The 24345-nt window shown below is 35.8% G+C and overlaps 4 protein-coding genes and 1 pseudogene across 5 annotated transcripts; 2 read left to right on the plus strand and 3 right to left on the minus strand.

Annotated features, from left to right (window-relative positions):
• Nucleotides 1-6: 6 nt before the first annotated feature.
• On the minus strand, nucleotides 7-1122 carry LOC143598003 (putative pentatricopeptide repeat-containing protein At5g47460 pseudogene; annotated as a pseudogene).
• A 2209-nt stretch (nucleotides 1123-3331) lies between these two features.
• LOC143598004 (protein DMP2-like) lies at nucleotides 3332-3862 on the minus strand. Its single transcript, XM_077076342.1, has one exon. It carries the CDS (start codon nucleotides 3860-3862, stop codon nucleotides 3332-3334), a length of 531 nt encoding a protein of 176 aa, XP_076932457.1.
• Nucleotides 3863-7417: 3555 nt separating this feature from the next.
• LOC143598005 (asparagine--tRNA ligase, chloroplastic/mitochondrial-like) lies at nucleotides 7418-11851 on the minus strand. Its single transcript, XM_077076343.1, has 15 exons — nucleotides 11459-11851; nucleotides 10141-10209; nucleotides 9846-9956; nucleotides 9672-9776; nucleotides 9434-9571; nucleotides 9259-9339; nucleotides 9102-9179; nucleotides 8946-9014; nucleotides 8768-8842; nucleotides 8536-8619; nucleotides 8352-8438; nucleotides 8176-8271; nucleotides 8016-8090; nucleotides 7768-7894; nucleotides 7418-7673 (listed from the first exon to the last, which is right to left on the minus strand). The coding sequence occupies exons 1-15, from the start codon at nucleotides 11849-11851 to the stop codon at nucleotides 7558-7560; spliced, it is 1704 nt and encodes a 567-aa protein (XP_076932458.1). The 3' UTR covers nucleotides 7418-7557.
• A 2432-nt stretch (nucleotides 11852-14283) lies between these two features.
• Nucleotides 14284-18139, plus strand: LOC143598006 (peroxisome biogenesis protein 19-2-like). 2 transcript variants are annotated; one of them, XM_077076344.1, is made up of 5 exons: nucleotides 14284-14341; nucleotides 14433-14481; nucleotides 16729-17017; nucleotides 17616-17932; nucleotides 18023-18139. In XM_077076344.1, the coding sequence occupies exons 1-5, from the start codon at nucleotides 14302-14304 to the stop codon at nucleotides 18066-18068; spliced, it is 741 nt and encodes a 246-aa protein (XP_076932459.1). In that variant the 5' UTR covers nucleotides 14284-14301; the 3' UTR covers nucleotides 18069-18139. The 2 variants fall into 2 exon arrangements, with proteins under 2 accessions (XP_076932459.1, XP_076932460.1); XM_077076345.1 differs by having other exon boundaries at nucleotides 16732-17017.
• Nucleotides 18140-21839: 3700 nt separating this feature from the next.
• LOC143598007 (V-type proton ATPase subunit F-like) lies at nucleotides 21840-24326 on the plus strand. Its single transcript, XM_077076346.1, has 5 exons — nucleotides 21840-21860; nucleotides 22921-23001; nucleotides 23523-23604; nucleotides 23830-23912; nucleotides 24005-24326. Exons 2-5 carry the CDS (start codon nucleotides 22939-22941, stop codon nucleotides 24167-24169), a joined length of 393 nt encoding a protein of 130 aa, XP_076932461.1. The 5' UTR covers nucleotides 21840-21860; nucleotides 22921-22938; the 3' UTR covers nucleotides 24170-24326.
• The last annotated feature ends 19 nt before the right edge of the window (nucleotides 24327-24345 follow it).

Below are 24345 nucleotides of genomic sequence, written 5' to 3' on the forward strand. Positions count from 1 at the left end.
ATGAACTCGGCTGCGTTTACCTGCCCGCATTTCGAATACATATCGATCAAAGCACTACCAACTACTACCGTTTCATCAAAACCGAGCTTCACCACACAACAATGGATTAAAGTTCCCGATCTATACGCTCCAACACGCGCCACACCACTTAATATGCTCGAAAACGTGAACTCGTCCATTCGTACGCCTTTTGAATGCATTTGACCAAATACCTTAAGAGCATTTCTTGGATCGTTGCGGTTCACATACCCGGTTAGAATCGAGTTCCAAGAAGATGAATTAGGGTTTGGCATAGTTGATAGAATCGCAATGGCTTGTTCCATGTCCCCAAACCGTGCAATGCCCGTGATGATCTCATTGTACGATATCGTATCCGGGTTAGGCATTTGATTCAAAAACCCGACTGCTTGCTCGCTTCTTTCGTTTCGAGTACACGCACCAATCACCGAGTTCCACGAAAACATGTCCTTAAACCACATTTCGTCGAAAATCTTGATCGCGTCTTCAACAACCTCACATTTTCCATACATATCAATTAAACAATTAGACACAAAAGTACTTGATTCCACACCAGATTTAACAATCTTGGAAGTGAACACACTTGCCCAACTGTATAAAACTTAGCTGTCCACAAACAGCTAAAACCGCAGTATACGAGTACGAATCCGAACAAATTCCCGACTTTTCTAGCTCAAGAAACAAACTCAAACCCTGACGAAACTTCCCTGAACGAACATACCCCGAGATCAACGCGTTCCAAGCGACTAAACCCGGTTCAGGAATTTCATCAAACAGTTGGTGGGCATCATTTACCAAGTCCATTTTAACATAAAAATTTATCAATGCAGATGAAATGAACACATTGGTAGTTAACCCAGATTTTAAAATGTAACAATGAAGCTGTTGGCCATGGTTATAAAGACCCGAATTCGTGCATTCTCGGATCTTGTGACCCAGATCATATAAATATTCATTTGGTTTGTCATTGTTATTAGAACAAGAATTAAAAGGGTTTAATTGGGTGAATTTAGTGCTGGTTATGTATTGTTTTGGATAGAAAATGTGTTGTAGATGTTTATGGTTTGATAAATATGATTTTTTTGTTGTAGCAAAAACCTTCATAAGGCTTCTTACTCAGGATTTTTTTTTTTGACAAGAAAAAAAAAATAAAAAAAAATAAAAAAAAAAATAAAAACTATTGCTTACTATTTAGATTTAAATTAATAAAATATCATGGCCCTAAAAAAATAAAAACAAGTGGAAAATGTATTAAAAAGTGATATAAAAGTGGTTATGCATGTAACATATTGGTTTTAATTTTTTGTAGATAAATTATTGAAGAAAAATTCTTAAAATGTTGCTTTTAGTAGAGAGAAAAACACCATTTATTCATTTTTATTTGAATACTCTGTCTATACAAATCTCGTCGGCGACCACACATTTATGATCGTAAAGACTGAGTTTTAAAAGTCAATGATAGCATGTCACCTGGATAAAAGGTGGTGTCCCAAACCATTTTGAATTCAATTTCGTAGTTCACGACATAATTTCATATTTTGAAGTTTGTAACTTTTTTTATAACATAATTATGTTTCGTTTTTCTTTTATAACTTTTAAAAATAATGTTTTATAAATTTCGAACATGCTGTTGAAATATGCTTATTTTTATCTACGTGCCAACATAAATTTTATTCAAGACCGAGTCGGGTCAAGTTTTTATTGAACGTTTTGATATATATTTGACCCGACTCGGTTTTGAGTAAAATTTATATTGGCGCGTAAATAAAAATAAGCACGTCTCAACGGTATATTCAAAAATTTTTAAAGTCTTGTATTTTAAAAGTTATAAAAGAAAAATTAAATACGAGAAAAAATAATTATAATAAGTAATATTAAAAAAAACAAAAAATTCAAAACTTTGTTAAAATCGACGGGTTTAAAAAAGACGAATTCCAAAATTTATAAAAGTTGTCGGAGCCGACGGGTCTGGTTCAAAAGTTGTTTGAGCCGATAGATTTGAAACACGTGGTTGGTTTTGATTGGCTCTAACAAAACTCGTCGGCGATAACGGATTTTGTTTAAAATTTGTCTCTGTCGACAGGTTTTGGATGAACATATATGAAATATTCGAATGAAAGGGGTCATTTGCGGATCTCTCCACTAAATTGGAATATTTTGGAATTTTCCCAAATTATTGATATTAGAATTTCTATTTTATAAAATGAAAGTTCACAAAAGTAGTTATTTTATTTGCGTATGATGTACTTATATAGTTGACCATGTCACGCTCATGCATATTGGAATGGCTTATAAAATTGGCTTTTTTGGTTTTAAAAATAACCCACGAGCTGATGCATTTTAATATTACTTATTATTATGTCATATACGTGAGTTAAAGTGAATACACAACCATAATTGACCTTTTGGTTTTTAAAATAACGCACAAGTTATTATGTCATATACGTGAGTGAGGCATTTTGGTTTTAAAAAATGATATAAAAGTGGTTATACAGATAACGATTAAGTAATATAAAAATGCATCTTGTACGTTATTAACTTATATTTGAATTACGATTGACATATAACTAATATGACATAAGTAATCTTACAATGCATCTTGTATGTTATTTGAATTACGATTGAAAAACCATAACGCACTAATGGTCCGATACACATGCTTTATCGATGGACTTTCCATCAAGAGGCTATCTTTTTTTTAAAATGACAACTTTTTTTTTGTGTTTAAACCATCACACTCTAAATTTAGGGAGCCCGTTACCCTATTCTAACCCGACTTTGTTGTCTTAATCGTGTTCACGCTGCTTTAGAGTTTGGCTTGGGTGTTTCCCTGGAAACCATAACGCTGATGTCACTTGACAGTTGTTGTGTCGCCACAAAAGCAGAACTCTTTGTCGACATATACTTTTTACAGTTTTTAAAAGTATTATATATTTATTATTATTATTTATGTTAGATGTATTTAGTGATTGTTTTCATTAGTGATGGATATTGGTTTTAATGATCATCTTATATTAAATATAGCCATATAGGATTATTGCAAGACGATATATACCATACCAGTTAATAAAAGAAGACATCACTAATTAACTAGGACTTGAATACAGCTTTAGTTATGATTCAGTTTTGTTTCATAACCGAACCGAACCCATATTCATCAAATACATCCCAAAAAAAAAATTCAAATTTAAAAATATATGTCATACTTCAAACCCAAACATGATAACATAGTATTAAACAACAATACAACATGTCTCCTTTAAGCATGAATTAAGCCCATACATAATATTATGCATATGCTTCACTTGGTCACTTAGCTCTGGCTGCTTGAAGATGATGATGGGTACCCAATTCCATGCCGAGTATTCGGAAACAACATAAACACCGAGCCCGAAACCGCCCCGATCACAGGCGGGATCACCATCATCAACATCTTCTCATTCGTCTCGAATCCCGGGTAAAAACACTGGACAGTATTATCATCCAACAATGCCACCACCGCAAACACCACCGCGGCAAAAGCCGCATGCACAAAGTCCCCAACTCTAAGCTTGTACGTGGAGACATCAACAGACGGAGACGGCCAGAACCCATGCGGGGTGGCCACCCCGTAATGGGTAGTGCCGTCTTCGTCTTCGTAGCTGTCTGTGAATGAGGATAATATGCATGAGAGGCCGCAGACGGTGATGAGGGCGGCGGAGAGGTATTTGTTGACGGTCGAGCAGTGGCCGTTGTTCGTTAGGACCGGGTTTAGGAACTGGAATGTGAAGACCGTCCCGGTTGGGAGGAGTTTTATTAGGTTTCCGACGCCGGATAGTGTCTTGTCTCTTATGGTCGTGGCCATTTGTGAATAATACATACAGCCTGATAAGGATATATAGGTTATCAAACTTATTCGGGGTGTGTATATGCATGCATATCCTACATATATATATAAGCATGTTTGTATGTGGGACACGCTTGGAATAGAAGTAGGATGATGTGGCAATGGGTTCCTTCTACTCATCAATTAACAAACGGCTCTTCTAAGATTTATACAAGTCTTACTAAAAATAATTAAAGGTATGCTTCTTCTTATGATTAAGATAAAAGGTGTTTTTCAACCTTACGAAGTTGAGCATATCTCTTAATGAATTACGTGTAATTATGGTCAAGGACTTTTTCACCAAATTTTTGGAATAAAAAAAATGAAATAAAATCATTGGTTAAGATTTTACTCATTTTAGTGGGTTTTGATTAAGTGTGTTTACTTAATATCAAAGTCAAATCCGGAAAAATATTCACACGAGTTAAAAAGATTTGAAACTAGTTCGATTTCGATGCCATTGGTGGAATGCGAACCGAAATGACTATACCTAATGTCGGGTTTCAGAATGCCATATACTTTATTTGGGTTTTTGGGTTTCAAAACTTAAAAAGCAGAAAACCGATCCGAATTACTATGGTTCAGGTTTGAGTTTTTTTACGTAGGGTTTGGAATTGTGGTCTAAAGTGGCATGCCTAATCATGAGTAAGTCTAGCTAGACGGTTAACACTAACTGGGCAGTCAGCAATAACGATATTATTATCGTAGTCAGCCGGCAGAGTTCTTACTAAGTTTACCGAGTTAACCGCCACACGTTTCAACAAAACTTTGTGATGGTTTTCCCCCATTTAAAATATATATAATTGTTTAGTTTGTTTCTGTATCCTGCATTGGACTTTTCCAAGTGGTTTAAAGTACTCCAACTTGAGGAAGTTGATAATGTAATATTCAGTATATTAGGATATAGCCTCTGATATACGGGTGATTAAAAAATACAACAAAAAACTTAAACTGAATAACATGTATAATAACATATCTTATGAATTCATAAGATATAAATAATTTTCTAAAATACATATATTAGTAATAATAAAATGTATTTGTATTAGAAAATAAAAATGAAAGGTTGTGAATCTTTACCAATTAAGAAAAAAAAAAGGTTACCATCAATTCATTTTAGTTGAGTTGGTAAGCCACAAACATTTTAAAAGGAAGGTAATGAATTTGATTCCCACCAACAACATTCCCGACGTGTTGCGTCGGGTTGATGTTATTTACAGTCGTGCTCATACAACTTATCAATCGTGCAGTGCGTTTGCGAGTTGAGGTAATTTGATCGGTGTCGTGTTACGAAACCAATAACCTGCCCCCCCCCCCAAATTTAGTTAACGAAAAATACAACAAATTAACATAACAAAATACACGTTGCGGTTACGAACCGATGACACTTCGGTTGGCATCTGGTTACGACGCCAAAAATAACGCAAACTATCAAATACAACACTTTAACAGGTTTAAAATATAAAAAATGTGGCGAACAAATAAAACACGCTCGTGTTGTAGTTGCGACTGATACGAATTTTGTTGATTCTGGAATCGAGGGACAAAAAAAGTAATAAAAAAACCCGCGTGCTGCGTTTGCGAACCAACACGAATTTAGTCGTAATCAACGTCGTCAGCACTAAATCGTACACAGAAAACCATGTGTTGTAGTGGTGAACCGACATGAGTTCGGCTAGTATCAGGTTAGGTTACGACACCGAAATTAAAGCAATAAGTTAATTCGTCCGCACTCAAAATACAACATATTCAACATATTTACATAAAAAAGACAGTGGCGAAACCCAAAAAATATGTGCACGCTGTGGCCGTGATTTAATGCGGATTCGTCTAGAATCGATGAACAAAAAAAACTTGTGGGGAAAAAAACCTTAGGTTGCGATCGCGAGCTGACACGAATTCGGCCGGAATCATTTGACGTTATCAATAGTAAAAAAACGTATTTCGCGGTGTCGAACCGACGCGAGTTTAAAAACGAGAACAAATTAAAAGTAAATAAAAAAGCCGACCAACCACACAAGGCCACATGAACCAATCACGTGGTTGTGTCGCAAAGCTTCTTAATTGTTATATATAATAATACTATTTAGTAGTTTAATTTTAGAAATTATGTTGGGCAGTTTTACAATTATTTTTTATGCATTGAATTATGCAATTCTTATGAGAAAATATGTTTGCAGTTTTATTTATGAGTAAAGTGCGGTTTTCTTCTTTATGATCTGTTCAAATTTGTTATTTCAGTCCAAAAGTTTAATATATGTTATTTCCGTTTCTAAAGTATCATTTTTGTTGCAATTTTCGTCGATGTGGTTTGTTAAAATCTGCTATTTCAATCCGAAATATGTTAACAAGATTGACGAATTGAAACTCTAGGGATGAAAAAACAGATTTTAAACTTTTGGACTAAGATAGTAAATTTAAACATACAACGAAAACCGTATTTTTCTCTTTATTTATTTAATCATGTAATGGATTAACATTAGTTTACATATGAATACTCATTTGGACATTATTCAAACATGTAGAATGTACCACTATTTTACGTATCAAATTCATTAAAATTGGTTTTGAGAAAAATGTCTAATGTTTCTCTTTAAGGGGATGACATGAATTATCAAAGGATAAGGATAATGATTACTATTTTTGGTTATTCAAATGTAATAGAATGAGCACGACAAGCAATTACATATTTTTGTTAAATTTCGAATTTAAATCGATAATGAAGTCCAACAATATTAAACACAAAATGAAATATTTGCCAGTTATCAATATGTTGGAATGTCCATTTACGTACGCGCGTGTATTTATCCCTAGTAGTGATGATCTTGAACTTAAAAACCAAGTTTAATATGGTCTTTGACATGGGGGTAAACAAGCCGAGCCAAGCCCGAGCAGGCGAGCATGATTAGGCTAGAGCTCTTTCTTTAAAGTTCAAGCTAGGCTTGTAAGTTATTTTTTCAAGCTCGGGCTTGACTCATTTATTTATTTATTAATTAATTTATGTACATTTCTTTTACTTCGAGAAAAATCTTAAATGAGCTTAAGCTCGGCTCGAACTTGTTTAGTACCTTCAACAAGCCAAAGCCCTGCTCGAGCTCGGCTGTGAAGTGTTAACTTAATACATAGAAGTCCAAAAAAGGTCAAACTTAAAAATATACAAGGCTCGTTAAGGTTGACAAGCCTAAACGCTTCCCATACAAAGCTAGAGCTCGGGCTCGATAACTAAATAAGCTTTTTTTTAGGCCCGGGGCCAGCTCAAGCTTGGCTCATTTCAAGTTATTTTTATCGATCCGAGCTCAGTAGCTCGCGAGCAACTCGACACGTTTGCATCCGTAATTTCTGGTTTCTAATGTTCTGTATGCATATCCACTTGTATAGTAATAGTAATAGTAATAGGTTTTGCTTTAAAGTGTACCGTTTACTGTTTTGTTACCAATGAGACAATGGCTGAATGGCATATGCCACTCTTCAAGGTGTTCATAATAAGTCAAAAGATGTAACAAATATAACTGTAATCATGCATCTATACAACTAAATTTGTAATGAATAATCAAAAATAAGTTATAATAAACAATTGAATAAGTTTATGATAAAAAAAATCTTCCCTTTTATGTCTAAATTTGCATATGAAGAAGTTACAATGAAAAAAATGTGTTTCCCGGATAAAACTGAACCTAAAATTCAGCTGAACCGGGTGCCCGAGGGAATGGAATCGTGTCCCGAATGTTATCAATTCCAGTTGTAAATTGCACAAGCCTTTCAAAACCTAATCCAAATCCCGCGTGTGGAACTACATAGGACAAAACAATTAGTACAACAATGCTGAGTTTATGTTTTATTCACTTATAAAACTTGAAAAAAAAGATGTTATTTTTAATGCTGACCTGTACCATAACGCCGAAGATCCAGATACCACCAAAAGCTCTCTTTATTGAGGTTCAGTTCATCTAAGCGGGCTTCCAGATAATCCAGACGTTCTTCCCTTTGACTTCCACCAATAAGCTCACCAACCTAACACACAACAAATAAATAAATATATATACATATCACAAATTCGCAAAGAAGTTTATATTTATTGCATGGATAATATTATTAGGTGCATGGCATGAAATGAATGCAAATAATATTTTACCCGCGGGACCAGCATATCCATGGCTGCAACGGTTTTCCCATCATCATTTAGTCGCATGTAGAACGCCTTAATATCCTGAATGTTTTAAAGAAAAACTACAGATGATTAAACTTTAAAGTACTAATAGTATTAATTTACATACAGTAGAAGAAGATCATGCCTTAGGGTAGTCTGTTATAATAACAGGACATCCGTTAAAAGCCTCCTCGGTTATATATCGTTCATGCTCACTTTGCAAATCACATCCCCATTTCACCTATAGCATAACAGGTTTGACTCTCAAAAGTCAAAGAATTTGGCAACTTTAAGATGTACATAAAAAGTTACAATAAGTACCGGAAATTCAAATTTCTTCTTTGATTTTAGAAGCAGTTCAACTGCATCTGTGTAAGTCATTCGCACAAAGCTTTTCTCGACAACATCCTGTTGAGTAAAATCACAGGTTATACATATATAACAACTGAAAACAATAGATTATAATTTAAAGATGAATGATAATAAGTTGCACAGAAAACCTTACACTCAAACGGTCAATGATTCCTTTCTCAATCCAATTATTGAAGAAATCCATATCTTCCTTGCAATTTTCAAGAACATGTTTCACCTAAATTGTGGAAAACTACATATTAAGTTCATATCAAAGCTTATAAAGTGGAATTTCTATATTACACCTTTAGACAGTAAAACTTTTTTCAAGGCAGAGGAGTTATAAGGTAATTTACTAGCTATCAAGGGTCGATGAAGTAACATACGACATACTGTAGATAGGCAGTGGCACATGCCATATCATCATTCAAGTCCGCAAATGCAAGCTCGGGCTCAATCATCTTCAAAATATAAATAGAAAATTAAAAACCAAAAAACGCATTCTTTAATTCAGTAATGTAAAATACAAAACTCAAATGGCTTTAGAGAAAACAGAAAGAATACCCAAAATTCGGCTAAATGTCTAGAAGTGTTGGAATTTTCTGCTCGGAACGTAGGACCAAATGTATACACCTGAAAGTAAATGTTTTCATAAGTAATAAAATAACCGCATTCATTAATCGGATCAAAAACTTTATTAATATATGAAAAAAGATGTACATCAGTAAGAGCAGTTGCATATGTTTCGCCATTGAGTTGACCAGAAACTGTCAAGAATGCTGGTTTTTCAAAAAAGTCCTGTCAAATCAGGAGGCAACTCATGAATTAAATTAAATCCAAAAATACATTTAAAAATTAAGAAAAAAGCAAGCCTCACTTGTGACCAATCAATCAAGCCATTTTCTGTTCTTGGAATGGCATCGGCCTGAGAATCAATAACTTCTTTGGAAGTAGGTATCTGTTACCACATCAATTAAGATCAAAATGTAAAATAAAATTGAACTCACTAAAAAAATAGCATTACAAAAACGAAAAATACATAAGGTACATACCAATGTGGTTACACAAAATTGCTCACCAGCACCTTCACAATCTGAAGCAGTAATAATAGGACTTGCGACCCATACAAACCCGTTTTCTTGAAAGAATTTGTGTGTAGCATAGGCTAAAGCATTTCTAACCCTTGCTACCTAAAGTTAAAATAAATATTAAACAAGTTTAATCAGCATAATAAAAAAAACACAACTAATATTCGACTAAACCAATTACCATTACATGATAAAATCATACCGCACTGAATGTGTTTGTTCTAGGACGCAGATGTGCCTTGCTTCTTAAAAATTCTCGGGTGACTTTTTTCTTCTGAATGGGAAATGATGGATCACTTTTACCAACCTACAAGTGTATAATAAACAGATTATAAATTGAAAAAAACAACATAAAAAGTAATTTTCAAGTTTATACCGTAACAAGTTTGCTAATTTTCAACTCTATTTTTTGCTTCTTTCCTTGACTAGGTACCACAACTCCTTCTACACAGACTGACGCACCCGTTGTTATTAAACCATTGTCAACCTATCAATAACTCAGAACATAACGAACATTATTTATATGATAAATAGGCAAATAAACAAAAAGGTGATAAATGAAAAATGTGAAATTTTGTAAAGCAATTGAAAAATGAAAAATGTGAAATTTTGCAAATCAAGTGAAAAATGCTTTTTTTTAACAATATATCAATATGATTTCGATATGCTACCTGATCATAACCTTCAGCATCTGAATCAATCACACATTGCATGTTTGAAACGCATGAACCATCATTCACCTGCATTGAATGCATCACTAACTAACTATCCACCAAAACATATAGATGTAATTAGTTTATTAGTTTTATATGGTTATTAAGTCGTTTGAGCAACAGGTACCAACTTCTTTGATCTTTAATCAAATGTATCACATACAGAATACTACAAGTCTTATAACTCGCAGCAAATCATAACAAGTTTGCATAAAGTATAACGTTTACATCAAGACAGAAGGCAAATGGACAACAAGCTACGCCGCAAAAGCAATAGGTTTGAGATTATAATGTATTTTAGCGTTTTCTTTATAACAGAGGGCCTAACAATACTAAAATGAACACATATAATATCAACTATTTCTTAAAATAGAGGTGTGCAAAATCGGTTCGGTTCGTTTATGGGTGCTTAAGCATAACCTAACCGATGGTTGGCTAACCATAGGCCAGTTAACCGTCAGTTATAAGTTGGTTTTGGTTAGGTTCGGTTAATTGTCCAACGTATGTTTTGTGTTATATTTTTTTTTTCCTTTGTTCTAGTCGAAATTGGTTGGTTATGGTGTTCCAAACTCAATTATGAAGCTTCTAAGGTGAAATATGTCGATTCCAAACATAGTTATGGTGTTCGAAGCTACACTATAGACCGTTGCAACATAAATTTAAATGTTCGAAGCTGAAAATAAAGAGATGATATTTGGAAAAACATAAACATACAAAATTCTGTTTGGTTTCAGTTGAAGTCAATTAACGGAGAGGCGCATTAACCGTAACCGTAACCATAACCGAAAGGTCGGTTAATCAAATTCGCTTAACCATACCCGTTGGTTTTGCTCAGTCATCCTTAATTCCAGTTAACTTTTCAGTTTCCGGCAATGGCTTGGATTTTGCTCACCCCTACGGCCCTACCTTAAAACTAAATAAACTCAAAATGCAAAATTTATCCAAACCCTCAGTGAATGAATAAATCACGCGATATAGGCATACAAATACATGAAATAGAGGCATATCTACATGAAATGAAGGTAGAAATACACGAAACAGAGGTATAGATACTTGAAATGATGGAATAAAACATGAAATGGAGGTATAAAGGCTTGAAATATATGAAAATATGAATGGTTCGGTAGGGTACAGAATAAGTCCAATGCCTATTTTTGGTTAATTGCGGTTCGGTTTCATTGGTTTTCAGTTATTGATCACCTCTAGACCTAACAATAGTATAATGAACACATAAAACCAAAGATAATTCATCATCAATTACTTATAACTTACTTACCTCAATGAAAGTAACACTGCTTTGAACCCGAAGCGTTCGAACCCAACCCCTAACCGTTAACGTTTGGCCTAACTTATCCAAACCCTCACTCTCCCCTCCTTTAATATCACCAATCCTCAACCGCTTACGGAACTCACCAACAGATTCTGTTTTCAGCTTCTCAACAACCTCTCCAGACGTTACAGAGGCCGTTACGACTGAGGAGAAGCATCGGCGGTTGAAGTGGTTGGGGAGTTTAAGCGGGTGATGGGGAGTGGTGATGAATTGGAATATGCTTTTGTTAGTCTTTGGTTGGTGGTGGTGGAGGTTGTACAAGGATAGGAAGCGGACGGTGGAGGAGAAAGGTTTCAGGCGGAGTGAGGCGGTCGCCGGTGACAACGCCGCCGTAGCCATCGGTTGTCTATCTCACTGCTGCTTGTGGCTTGGTTTAACACATAAAAGATTTGGGCACGTATTTTGCTTTTCTTTCAAAAATAAAAAAATTTAGAATTTGGCCTGGTCATTTCCCATGAAACCATATTGCCGATTATCATTTGATAGTCGTTATGCCGTCATAGGAGTAGAAATATCTGGCGTAACACACGGTGGAACAAAACCCTGGCTGGGCTCGAGATTCGAAGTGACAACCTCACAGAGATTAACTCAAATTTTTCATTGCCAATCTCCATCCAAATGACACAAGTGTATATCGAACATACTTACACATTGACCGTGATAATCTTTAACTGACAAAAGCAATATATGTAGTATAATCGTCATAGAAGTTCATACCTCTTTCTTTAGTCCATAACATTTATTCTATGTCTCTAATACTCTTATCACCAATCCCTAACTTTAATTTGCTTATCTCATGCCACTTCTCATCCCCTTCATCATAAAAAGTGTTGCAAAAGTCAAACTAGGCAGTCGATTAATCGACACCTCAATTTTGGTTAGTTGAAGGATCTAGGCACTAGTCGATCAAAATCAGTCCCCGTTCAAATGAAATCGGTTCAAATCAACCTAGGCAGACGATTAATTGGGTTAACGGGAAATTGGTACAAATCAATATAAAAATCTATGCTACTTCAAACCTTCATTCCTTATACCTTCTAATCTCTAGTGTCCTCTAGTCACATGAAACCCGTTTGGTCGTACTCCATGTACACCAAATGACATGGATACGATGCACAGCATCTGCGTCATTGTCTTATCATTATGGACGAACAATCTTAAACACATGAACTTGATTGTTTTCAAGATAACTTAGACCGCATATATCAAATTGACGTCACATTTCATTACTATGAGCACGATCTAATTACTTGATCATGAGGACTCTTCACTTAAAATTAGGGATTGTTTGGTAGCCCATTAGGGTTTGTTTGGGATTCCTTATTTATGTTGAAAAGGCCTTTTTGTGATAAGTGGAAAGGACTTACGATTTTCTAATAAGGAGTTTTCAAAAAAGTGTTCGGATATACATAAGTCAATAAGTTATTTTTTTTAAAATGTTTGGTTTCACTTATTGATGTAAAATGACAAAACACCCCAACTTTATTCTAAACCTATTGAGGACATGGGTGGAATGGAAGGGCGGAATTGGTATTCTAAACCTATAAGCAGATAAGTTACCATATACCAACTTATTGAAAACCTATTTTTTAACCTTATCAATAAGAAGAAAGTTAAAAGGACTTATTGTTTCCCAAACACTATATAAACATAAAAACAACTTATTCATCATTCATAAGTCACAAAAAAAGAAATACAAGGAATCCTAAACACCCCCTTAATGTTTCCAAGACCCTTTGTTTAACCTGAATAAGATAATATCTAATTATTATGTCAAAATATCCCATCTGCTGCTGACGTCAGCAATTTCCCCAAATAAGGGGGTGTTTGGTACAGAGAATGGAAAATGAGAGAAAATAGAAATGGAAATGGAATTGTAGAGAAAGAGAATTGGTATGGAGAATGAGAATCATTTCTCTTGTTTGGTACACGAGAAAATAAACAGAGAACTCTACCATACCCAACCCCACCTCCACCCAACCTGACACCACCCACCACCGCAGCCCCACCACCACCAGCACCACCACCACAGCCCCACCACCACCACCAGCCCCACCACCACAGCCCCACACCACCAGCACCACCACCACAGCCCTTTCTTCAACCACAGCCCACCACCACCGGCTGCCGCCACCAAATCCCCTTCTTCAACCACAGTACACAAGAAATTAAAAAGATTCAAATTTTTGGAACATAAGATATAGAAAAAGGAGGCTCAGATCTGTCATCACTGTCTCTTTGGAGATTTTGTGGTGGTGGTTGTGGTGGCGATGATGATGATGATAATCAGAAGCCACCTGCGACCACCGCCGATTTCCACCACCACTGTCACCCACCTGCGACCACAATCACCCGACCATCTGAAAACCCTAACCTACCACGAACCACCACTTGAAACCCTAATCTCCGTTCACCCGTACCACCTGCAACCTACAACCGGTTACCATATCTGTTTTCACCACTGCGAACGACGGAGACGGGGTGGCGGTTGCAGACTTAGAGACGAGGTGGCGGCCGGAGACGAGGTGGTGGCCGAAGACGGGGTGGTGGCCGGAGACGAGGTGGTGACATGCTATGAGAAGACTGCTGAGAAATGGATTTCTCTTTGTTTTAAAGAGAAATGGAATTCTCTAGTTTTAGAGAAATAGAAAGAGAAATAGAAATGAAAAGTGGAAAACAAACAAAAGAAATATTTCTAATTCCATTTCTCCCCAATCAAATCCCTCTACCGAACACCCCCTAAATGTTTTGCCACTTTACCCCCAAATTCTTGCAAAGCAGAATTCACCATGGCCGACCACTCAGACGATTTAGACCAACTTCTAGACAGTAAGCTTCTTCATTCGGTAACTTTAATTTAATTTGTTCATTTATTTTCTACTGATTCATTGATTAACTGTGTGCTTAATCTCATCAATAGGTGCTTTGGACGATTTCCAAACCCTAAATCTTGCCTCTTCTTCTCAAAGGTTTCTACTTGTTCTTTTTGCTTAATTCTGTTGGTGCTATAAACATACAATTTTATTTTAGATATTTGATAAGACTGATTTAACATGTCAATTATTATTATAAATGGATATTTTTTACAAACAAGCTATCATTTTTGCTTAAGTTTTAATACACAGAGCATTGATTTTGCACAAATTGTGGAGTCATGTGTGTTTGTAAGAACAAACATGAACAGTCTATAATTATGGTTCTAAAGGTGGATTATTCTACTTTTAAGTTACGCTCAATACGCCGCAATGTATAATTAACTTTGACTTTCACCGTTAGCCAAAATACACATGTTAAAACCAGCCAATCATGAGATGATAAATAGGAAGTGGCAGCTAAGACGGCTAGAATGTAGCTGGCTCAAAAAACCTTAAAAGTTCAATGGGGCACACAAGAAAACGAATTAAAAGGATACGTGCAAAGCGGGGGCTAAATTTAGCTGGCGGATATAAAAGCACGAGCTAAATCCTTGCTTCCACCTAAATTTGTTTCAGTCTGAATGGCTATTGCGTGCCCCCCTTTGTACTGCGCCATGAGTTTTTGTGTCGGCTGAGTTTTAGCTGTCTTAGTGTGTATATTCTGTTTGTCATCTCTTGATTGGCCCATTTTGAATATGTCTATTGTGGTGAAGGCTGAAAGCCAAAGTCTATTTTGCTTAGCTGCTTTGTCAAAAAGTTAATCGTGGTGATTATATATTTAAAAAGCGTGAGGCACACCAAGGTGATAGGGTCTAAAACTGAGGCCCCCCTGTTTTTTTTATTAATTATCATAGGCTTCTGGCGCTAGTTACTCACAATTTAGAGATAAGTAAGCACTATATAAGAATTAATAAATAACTGAAGAAACACTAATTGACCCCGGGCAGATTACGGATAATCTGGGGGTTAAATAGATGTTTCCCACGAGGATTAGTTCCGGCAAAGATGGTTGTTCTGATGACCTGCAAAACAGACACCGTGAGCTCGTCACTGAGAAGGGGGGGGTACCTCCTTGTGACCACCCTCCGGCGTGAGAATCAGACTAGATTGCTCTTGAATATAAGTGTATATTAAGAGGTTGCTAGAAAAGATAAGATGTGATAAAGTAATGTAATGTAATGTCATGTGTCCATACCATTTCAAGGTGTTGGAGTATTTATAGCCGAAGGTAGGTTTCCAAGCAGGTACAGCCGGCTGAATAGTATTCCTGTTCTGCCAACTGTGGGCTACGCACGTGCCATGCTGGTGGTTGGTGGGTAGGCAGCGGCTGATAGTGACCAGGCCGGCTGTGCACTATTCCTGTTCCACCAACTGCAGGCTATGCACGTCCTCCGACAGGTTGGTGAGTAGGCAGCGGCTGATAGTGACATACAGTACAAGAGCGTGCTGCTCGTCATACTGTTGTCAGTGAGCTGTCGTATCTTTGGTCAGATCTTTTGTCCATACCTCGTCAGGTACAGTACAAAAGATCCTCCAGTATCGTACGGACTGGCTCATTTGTGCGGGAGTGTTCCCGGCTTTGTGCGGGAGTGTCCCCGGCTTGCTCACTCCTTCAGGTGACATTACTGAATTATTTAAGAGTTAAGTACCTTGTGCGTGTAGCCTTGCTGCGCGGGTAGCCTTCCCTGATGGCTAGTATCCGTTGCTGCGGGAACAGGCGGAGTACGTCGACCATTGGGAGGCTTTTCCTGCGGGAACAGCTTGCGTACTGCGCTTAAGGACGTCACGTCTCTGAGCATGGTGGGTCCTGCGGATCCAGTTGGTTTCTGCGCAGACGTCTCTTCAAGGTGAGTTGCGAGTTTAGCCTTTGCGCAGACGTCCCTGTTGAAGGTGAGTCTTGCGGGTTCAACTGCGCAGACGTCCCTCTTTGAGGTGAGTCTTGCGGGTCCAACTGGGCTCTGCTGGGACCTACCTCTTCAATAACCTATATGCATAACATTCTGTTTCACAAAACCTTCTCCCGTAGAAAGGCGCGCATCAAGACCGCACCTGATGTTGATTTTTGTGCGCATTTTGCACACCCCGTGTTCTTTTGAAGATGGAAGCGCAAGTCTATGCGCGTCTCAGATGTGCTTTGTAAACCCAAATTTAGGTGTACATGTATGTTGCGTTTAAAGAAACAAAACTGTGATTCTCGTGTATATGAGATTTTTGAAGCATTTTGTTTTTGTGTGAGCTATAAATAATTAAGGGTTTGTTTTCTTTCTGTCTTTCATTTTGTCTTTCATTTAATAATTGAAGTAGAGATGGTGGAGGGAACAAAGAAGAGGCGTCTTCATTACCTAGTGAGGTTCAAGGATTAGGGTTGGGCCTGCCTGATTTAAGAAGCAAGAACAAAGGAAAGAAGAAGGTGGCACCAAAGGAGTCGAATGCTTCAGAGACTCTTAATAAGTTGAGAGAGCAAACTCGGGAGACTGTTAAGGGGTTGGAGTCTATAGCAGGATTGAAGCCAGGTGGCGTTGATGGATTGGGTGATGACAAAATGATGGAGGATTTGGTTAAGCACTTCGAGGAACTTGCAAAATCTCAGGTACTTTTAATAATGTTGAGGTGGCAATTTTTTACTCAGTTACTTTTGAATGGGTTGATTTGTTTGTGTATTATCTGTAACTCATCAAATGGGTAAAGATTAAAAATTGATTAAAAGAAACAAGGCAACTGCTAGGGTACGTTTCGAGATAAAATTAGACGACTTAAATAATACCACAAAATGTGTCATCTCTAACAGGTAGGTTAAACATGTTGGAAGTTGACTAAAGTGTTTTCTTAAAGTATAAAACCTTGATTGTTACCAAATAATATAATTTTTGAATGTTTGTCACGGAATATTGTTATGAAATAAGTTGTTTCTTGATATTTGTGATGTTCGAAATTGTTTGCGCTAACTTTGTTATTAGTTGCATATCTAATTTGCCTCTTTATACGAAAAAAGAAAGAGCGTCTTATGGATGAAAATTATTTGATCATCTAGGAATTGTTAAAATAGACCTTTTGGGGTCAAAAGACAAAAATACCCTCATCTGCAGTTCTTTCTGTGACAACATATGATCATAAAGCATGATTTATGTTATTTCTTAGTTAAGGACAAAAACTGTAATTTGCTAAACATGATTTTGTCACTTTGGTAGGACATGGAGTCTATAGTAGAGACAATGATGCAGCAACTTTTGTCAAAAGAAGTTCTTCATGAGCCCATGAAAGAAATTGGAGAAAGGTACCCGAAATGGTTAGAAGATAATAAATCCAAACTGAGCCAAGAGGAATACAACCGTTATTTTCATCAACACGAGCTTATTAAGGATTTAAATGTGGTGTATGAGACCGAGCCGGGCAATTTCAACAAGATCATTGAGCTCATGCAGAAAATGCAAGAATGCGGTCAACCGCCGAATGATATTGTCAAAGAGCTCGCCCCTGACTTTGACATATCTGCTCTTGGTCAACTGTGAGTAGCTTCTTTTTCATTTCTTGTTTACTATTTGATTTGTTAATTTTTTATTTAATGTGATCTGACTTGCGGTTTCTTGGCTTGCAGATCGCCTGAAATGACTGGTTCTCAAGAGAACTGTTGTATAATGTGAGATAAGGGTGTTGGTGCTGTCGTTTGTTACATTTGATGTATTGTTTTTTATTAGATAATCAAGAAAATAAAGTTTTAAATTTGAAATTTTGACTTTTTATTTCAATTGCCTTTCGATCATGTTTTTGTATGTTTCTTTTGAGGCTGAGGACAATCGATGATTTTAGGCTAGATGAATGGTGCATATCCACTCTTTTTATGATTATCAGTACCACATTGTGAGAGGCATGCTTTGACCTTTTAAGTCAAAACTGTTTCCCAAATTTAAAGTGGTGTTGATTGTTATTAGTCTAATCACAATTGTGCCAATGCGGTGCTGCTTGTCATAAACAATCAACCTTCGAGCATCCACAACTACCCTTGATTTGGTATACGGTTTCCATACTTGGCATTTTGTTTGCGGCTGTGGCCTTGTTTGTCTGATACGATGTCTATTTGTGTGAAATGGGAAGGTTGTTGCTGGTGTGTTTTTATGGCCGGGCGATCTGAGTGTGAAATGAGAAGTGCCTGGAGAAAAGTGCAGTTTTTCAAGCACCATACAACGAAAAATAAGTTTGAAAAATTAAAGGCTCGTGGTTAGGCGGAAAATCTTTTACCATAATACTTTTGGTAAGATAAAAAAAAATTATGTTTGATAAAAAATCTTAAATCTATAACTTGCTATTGTAAATTTGAAAGTGTGCTATGAGATTGAGCTTGTGCTTCTAGTTTAAATTTTAATAATCGAAACTACGAAAGCTTTTGCTTATTAAGGCATTTGTTATACTTGTTAGCCTGTAGGGTGGTTAGGAGCAAACTTGGTGATGTGATTTGATGAATGACTACATTTACTAACGATATGTTATACCTAGTGAGTGATGAATGACTACATTTACTAACTATGTGTGCTATACCTAGTGAGTGGTGAATGACTTTTTTCTTTTTTTAATATCGAATATGAAATATAAAAAAGTTAGCTAGGTGTCTTCATGCAATTGGTTTGCTCAGTTTACCAAATCTCCTCACTTTCGTGAACATACTCACAAATTGCTCACTCATTGTTCACCACTCACACTCCAAAGAGTCCGGGTGAGCATGAGTCCTACGTGAAAAGCTCCCCTCATATGTTCATGGTGTATAACTCACACTAAAAACATTTGGCACGTGAACAATTTTAACATACTTTACAGATAGTCAGTTGTTAACTATGGTTTTAAAAAATGACAAACAAGCCTGACTAGGTTTGAGGAGTTTGGTTTTATTGAACCATTATAGTCCAGAGCGCAACATTCTCATACCTCCACTGTGTTTTCGGTGGAGTAAATGACAATGAGGACATCCAGATCACCATTGAAGGGCAAGTAGTCCCATAAGTAACAAAGTTCAAGTATCTAGGATTGTTTGTCCAGAGCGATGGGGAGTTAGACAATGATGTGGCCCATCGAGTTCAGGTAGGATGGTGTAGATGGAGAGCAGCCACAGGTGTATTGTGCGACAGGAGATTCCCAACTAAACTAAAGGGAAAGTTTTATAGGGTTGCATTTAGACCTGCAATGTTATATGGAACAGATTGTTGGGCCATCAAGAAGGCACACGAGCGGAAAATAGAGGTAGCAGAGATGAGAATGCTGCGCTGGATGTGTGGGCACACAAGGCTAAACCGAATAAGAAACAGTGTGTTTCGGGAGAGATTAGGGGTAGCTAACATATCAGACAAAATAAGAGAGTGGAGACTAAGATGGTTTGGACATGTGAAGAGAAGGCAGACAACGAATCCTGTTAGATCCGTAGAAAACATTAATATAGAGGGGAGGAGGGGTAGAGGCCGACCAAAATTGACTTGGGATGAGAGGATTGGACATGATTTGCTAGAACTAAACCTCTTTGAGGATAGGAATTCTTAGAGACGTAGAATTAAGGTAGTGTTTGTTATGAAGTAATGAAAGGTGGAATGTAATAAGCCATTCCAAAGGAATGAAAAAAAGCATGTTTGGTTACCATGCAGGAATTGAATGGATCATTCCAAATAGAATGAAACTCCTTCCATTTTTATGATTTTCATTCCTTTAGGTATGGTTTTTTTTTCCATTCCTCCAAGGAATGAAAAAGTCAAAAAGTCAGCAATCATTATTACTATTATAAAATTATAATTATTATTATATTATTATTATTTTCTAATTATAGTTATTATATTATCATTATATAATTATCATTATCGTTTTGTATATTATAATATAACTATTATTATATTAGAACTATTACTATGTTATCAATATATTTTATTTTTAAATTGGATGAGTTAACATTTCACAACGCATATACAGTTTAACGATCTTGTTGCAGCACGAGGTCCAAAAAATACTTATTATGAATATTCAATTATTATTAGTAGTATTTTTTTTATTTTTATTTATTTATTTTTTATTATTATTACTAATAAAAATATTAATAATAATAAAGTGATTAATCATTCCATTATTGCATGGTAACCAAACATGACAATGGAATGGTAATGATCCATTTCATTTCTTTCTCCATTCCATTACCACGTCCATTCCATTCCCTCATCTATTCCATTACCCCGTACCAAACATACCCTAAGATTAATGATTTTTAGGGAGAAAGTAATACCTTAAGGGGCTTCTCTTTACCTTATTTTTGTTCACATGCCATTATGTTATTTTCTTTTCATATATTATGTAGTTTCTTTGTTGTTTTTATTTTTATTATTTCAGTATATCTATATATTATTATCATTATTATTACTAAGTGTTATTATTAATTATATTACTGTTGAATTATGATTGCTTTTTATATTCTCCCATACATATGATTTTTAGAGCTGAGGGTCTCTCTGGAAGCCACCTCTCTATTCTATTGAATAGAGGTACGGTTTGCCTACATCCCACCCTTCTCAGACCCTACTTATAGCTTTGCTATTGGAGGGATTTTATACTAGGTATGATTGATTGATTGATCATTTTATGTTTTCTTTTAGAATTGTCACATATAAATAACTACATATTCTTGGAGAGATGATATAATCTTGGATATAACCAATAACTGACCTAGCCAGAATTCTGCCAAAGAAGGCGGGGTGTGACACGTGAGAAACATGGCTTGACAGTTAACCTATGTACCAACGGTTACTCTACACGTTCGGATGACATGTTGTGTCACAAACATCGATATAGTTGGTGTAGCAACCGTGAGAGAAAAGACTATAACGTGTCTTAGTTGTACCAACGCTATCTATCTTGCAAACGAATACTTACTCTCACGTGTTATGCTTTTACAACATACAGCTCGTATGAGATGCTTATACCTCCAAACCCGTGACTCATCTACCAAAATCTTGTGACAAGGAATTTATTTTAACATGAAAAAAGTAGACAAAATAAATAGAAGTTGAAGTAATGCATCAATTTATAATCATTATTACAAAATAATATTTAAATAAATATATGTTTTCGATCTCTAGAAACCAGAGATGCACAAACCGATTTAAAACTCAATATCGGTTTGGGTTGAAACCGGTTTAGTTTAGTCAACAAAAATCAAAACCGGCTCATGATCGGTTTTGATTTGGATTTTGACCGGTTTTGATTCGTTTAACCGATTTTAATGGAGAAAATTACAAAGTTAGTTTAACTGTTTTATTTGTTTTATTTGGCCACATCTTCTACTAGAAACCAAACCACCCTCAAACCGATATCATTTTGTTTCACATAATAATAATAATAAAATCTCATCGCTACGATTGTTTTGTTTTGATAGAAATCATCATCTTCTCCTCTCGATCGATTGATTACAGGTATGTTCTTATTATCTCTCACACACACTCATCTGGTGCTTCGATTCAGATCTATATATCTACAGCCATATGAATTGAATTGAACTTCGATCTGGTTTTAGGTTACAGATTCAATTCTAACACACAGGAACCCTAGCAATTAGAATTATTGACTAACTTCGTAGGATTTATAATCGTAAGCCTCATGTTGCTAATTGCAATTCGAATAGATCACACTCATTGAATAGATCACACTGTAAACGGCAGGAAGCTCGTTTATGTTTGTCCGTTGTGAACGAACGTGAACCGGTTGACGAAATGAACGAATGCGGACGGAGGACATGTTTGTTTAATTGTGTTCGTGAGCGTTCGTTAATGTTTGTTAGTTAAAGGTTTTTAATGCTTTTTAATGACTTTTCTAATCTTACTATAGATCTTAAGCAAAATTATTAACCATGAAACATTAATATATATGAGTATCGTGTCATGAAATTATATGTAAAATTAACATATGAATATGAATGTTAAAAAAACACCAACACAAACACAAACCTGGTAGCCGGACCTAACTGTTCACACCAACCATTTTCGGTTAGACAAATCAAATAAAACATTATTCCTTCAATGACCTAGCACGGACAATAAATTTCATTCAATTAGCTATCTGTGAACCGTTCGCTTGTATGATAAAAGCTTAAAGAACGAACATGAACAAGGCCTTGTTTGGCTCGGCTCGGTTCGTTTACAGCCTTGACTTCTGGAAAATCATGCTGAATAGGATTGAGCCCTAATTTCTTCTTGTCGTAGTTGTTTTTCATCATTATGATACTGAGGTAGCATATTGAATTGTTATTGTTTACAATAGACATGATGCTTGCTTGATCTGATTTGTTCTTAACTTCAAGTTGTGTATAATTAGTGGTCTTAGTTATATTTTAATGGATCAATATAATGATATATTGTAAGAATGGAAAGTGTGATCAAAGGAAGATGAAAAGCACAGATTATTAGGTTTTGGTGTGGTCACATACGCATACCTTGGTTAGCATCTGCGTTGTTAACATTTATTTATTCCATGTAGTTTTATCTTGCATCTCAAATGGCGGGTCGAGCTCAAATTCCTACTAGCAACTCAGCACTCATTGCTATGATTGCAGATGAGGTAATATTAATATCTACTTCTCTGTTTACATTTTAACAACATTTTTCACTCTATTGTTTGCTTATTTATATCTTTAATTCCTGGATAAAGCATGTCTATTTCATTCCGACTTGGAGAGATATAAAGAGGGGAGTGGGAATAAAATTCATCAATTGAGATTAATTGAACTAGCTGGATCACATCTCATTATGAATTTTTTAAAACACAAACTAATAACTTGTATAATTCTTCTAATTGATTTTCCATTTTTTTGACTGGTTCTTTAAGATTAATCATGTACATAAAAACTTTCTTCATGTGATTTTTTATGACACTCCAGAAAATACTAGATACATTATGTTATATTTTATATTATATATGCTGCATTTTCCATGTATTCTTGAATTAGTTAGTACTCATAAACTTATTTATTTATTTGTTTTTGCTTTGGCTACTGGTGATTTCATGTTCTTGGGAAATTCAAGTAACGCTCCATGCTTTCGAATATTCTTGTAAGCTGTAACAGTTTATATCTTATGCAGGACACTGTAACTGGATTTTTACTTGCTGGAGTTGGTAATGTTGACTTGAGAAGGAAGACAAATTACCTCATTGTTGATTCAAGTATTATTTCTTCCTTCAACATTCTTTTAAATTTTCCATTAAAGTTTTCCGATGCCATCTATACAAATTTAATCACATTGATTTTCGATCTATGAGTGTTTATAAAAGATCATTTTGAGTCACACCCAAAAACTGGATCTTTGTTAAAGCAAACTCTTATTCTTGTTTTGTGAACCGAAAGAATCACTTTGCTTTTTTGAAAACGTTGTATCATATTGTTTTCAGAGACAACCGTCAAACAAATTGAGGATGCTTTCAAGGAATTCACCACAAGGGAAGACGTGGCAATAGTCTTGATCAGTCAATATGTAAGTAGTTTACACATAATGATACGGTTGCTTGGTCTTTATGAAAGTAGAACGGTTTAAAAGGTTGCTTGGTCTTTACTTTGTTATTTTAGGTTGCAAATATGATACGGTTCTTGGTCGATAGCTACAACAAACCAGTTCCAGCTATTTTGGAGATTCCTTCAAAGGACCACCCGTATGATCCTGCACATGATTCTGTCCTATCGCGTGTCAAGTACCTCTTCTCAACCGAATCTGTTGCCTCCGATAGGCGTTAATTGGTTATCACTTTTCTTCAGCATCAAGTTGTGTGGTTGGTTATCTAAGCACTATAAGATTATTTTGAATTCAAATTCTTGCAACAATAAAATGTTATCTTATCTGTGGTTAAAAAGATCAGGCTATGGATTGATCTAGATGGCTTTATATCATGTTTGTTGGATGATTTTGGACT

This window comes from Bidens hawaiensis, unplaced genomic scaffold (assembly GCF_021521415.1).
Source record: "Bidens hawaiensis isolate Kalapana, Puna unplaced genomic scaffold, B.hawaiensis_p1.1 tig00049415_1, whole genome shotgun sequence".
NCBI lineage: Eukaryota > Viridiplantae > Streptophyta > Magnoliopsida > Asterales > Asteraceae > Bidens > Bidens hawaiensis.

Bases quoted from the DNA above. Each gene is read 5' to 3' on its own strand.
- LOC143598007 (XM_077076346.1), top strand. From the start codon at position 22,939: ATGGCGGGTCGAGCTCAAATTCCTACTAGCAACTCAGCACTCATTGCT. The intron at 23,002-23,522 runs GTAATATTAATA...TATCTTATGCAG, and splicing joins TTGCTATGATTGCAGATGAG to GACACTGTAACTGGATTTTT. The intron at 23,605-23,829 runs GTATTATTTCTT...TATTGTTTTCAG, and splicing joins TTACCTCATTGTTGATTCAA to AGACAACCGTCAAACAAATT.
- LOC143598006 (XM_077076344.1), top strand. From the start codon at position 14,302: ATGGCCGACCACTCAGACGATTTAGACCAACTTCTAGACA. The intron at 14,342-14,432 runs GTAAGCTTCTTC...TCTCATCAATAG, and splicing joins TTTAGACCAACTTCTAGACA to GTGCTTTGGACGATTTCCAA. The intron at 17,933-18,022 runs GTGAGTAGCTTC...CTTGGCTTGCAG, and splicing joins ATATCTGCTCTTGGTCAACT to ATCGCCTGAAATGACTGGTT.
- LOC143598005 (XM_077076343.1), bottom strand. From the start codon at position 11,851: ATGGCTACGGCGGCGTTGTCACCGGCGACCGCCTCACTCCGCCTGAAA. The intron at 9,957-10,140 runs GTAGCATATCGA...AGTTATTGATAG, and splicing joins ATGCTGAAGGTTATGATCAG to GTTGACAATGGTTTAATAAC. The intron at 8,620-8,767 runs GTATGTTACTTC...TCCACAATTTAG, and splicing joins CTGCCTATCTACAGTATGTC to GTGAAACATGTTCTTGAAAA.
- LOC143598004 (XM_077076342.1), bottom strand. From the start codon at position 3,862: ATGGCCACGACCATAAGAGACAAGACACTATCCGGCGTCGGAAACCTA.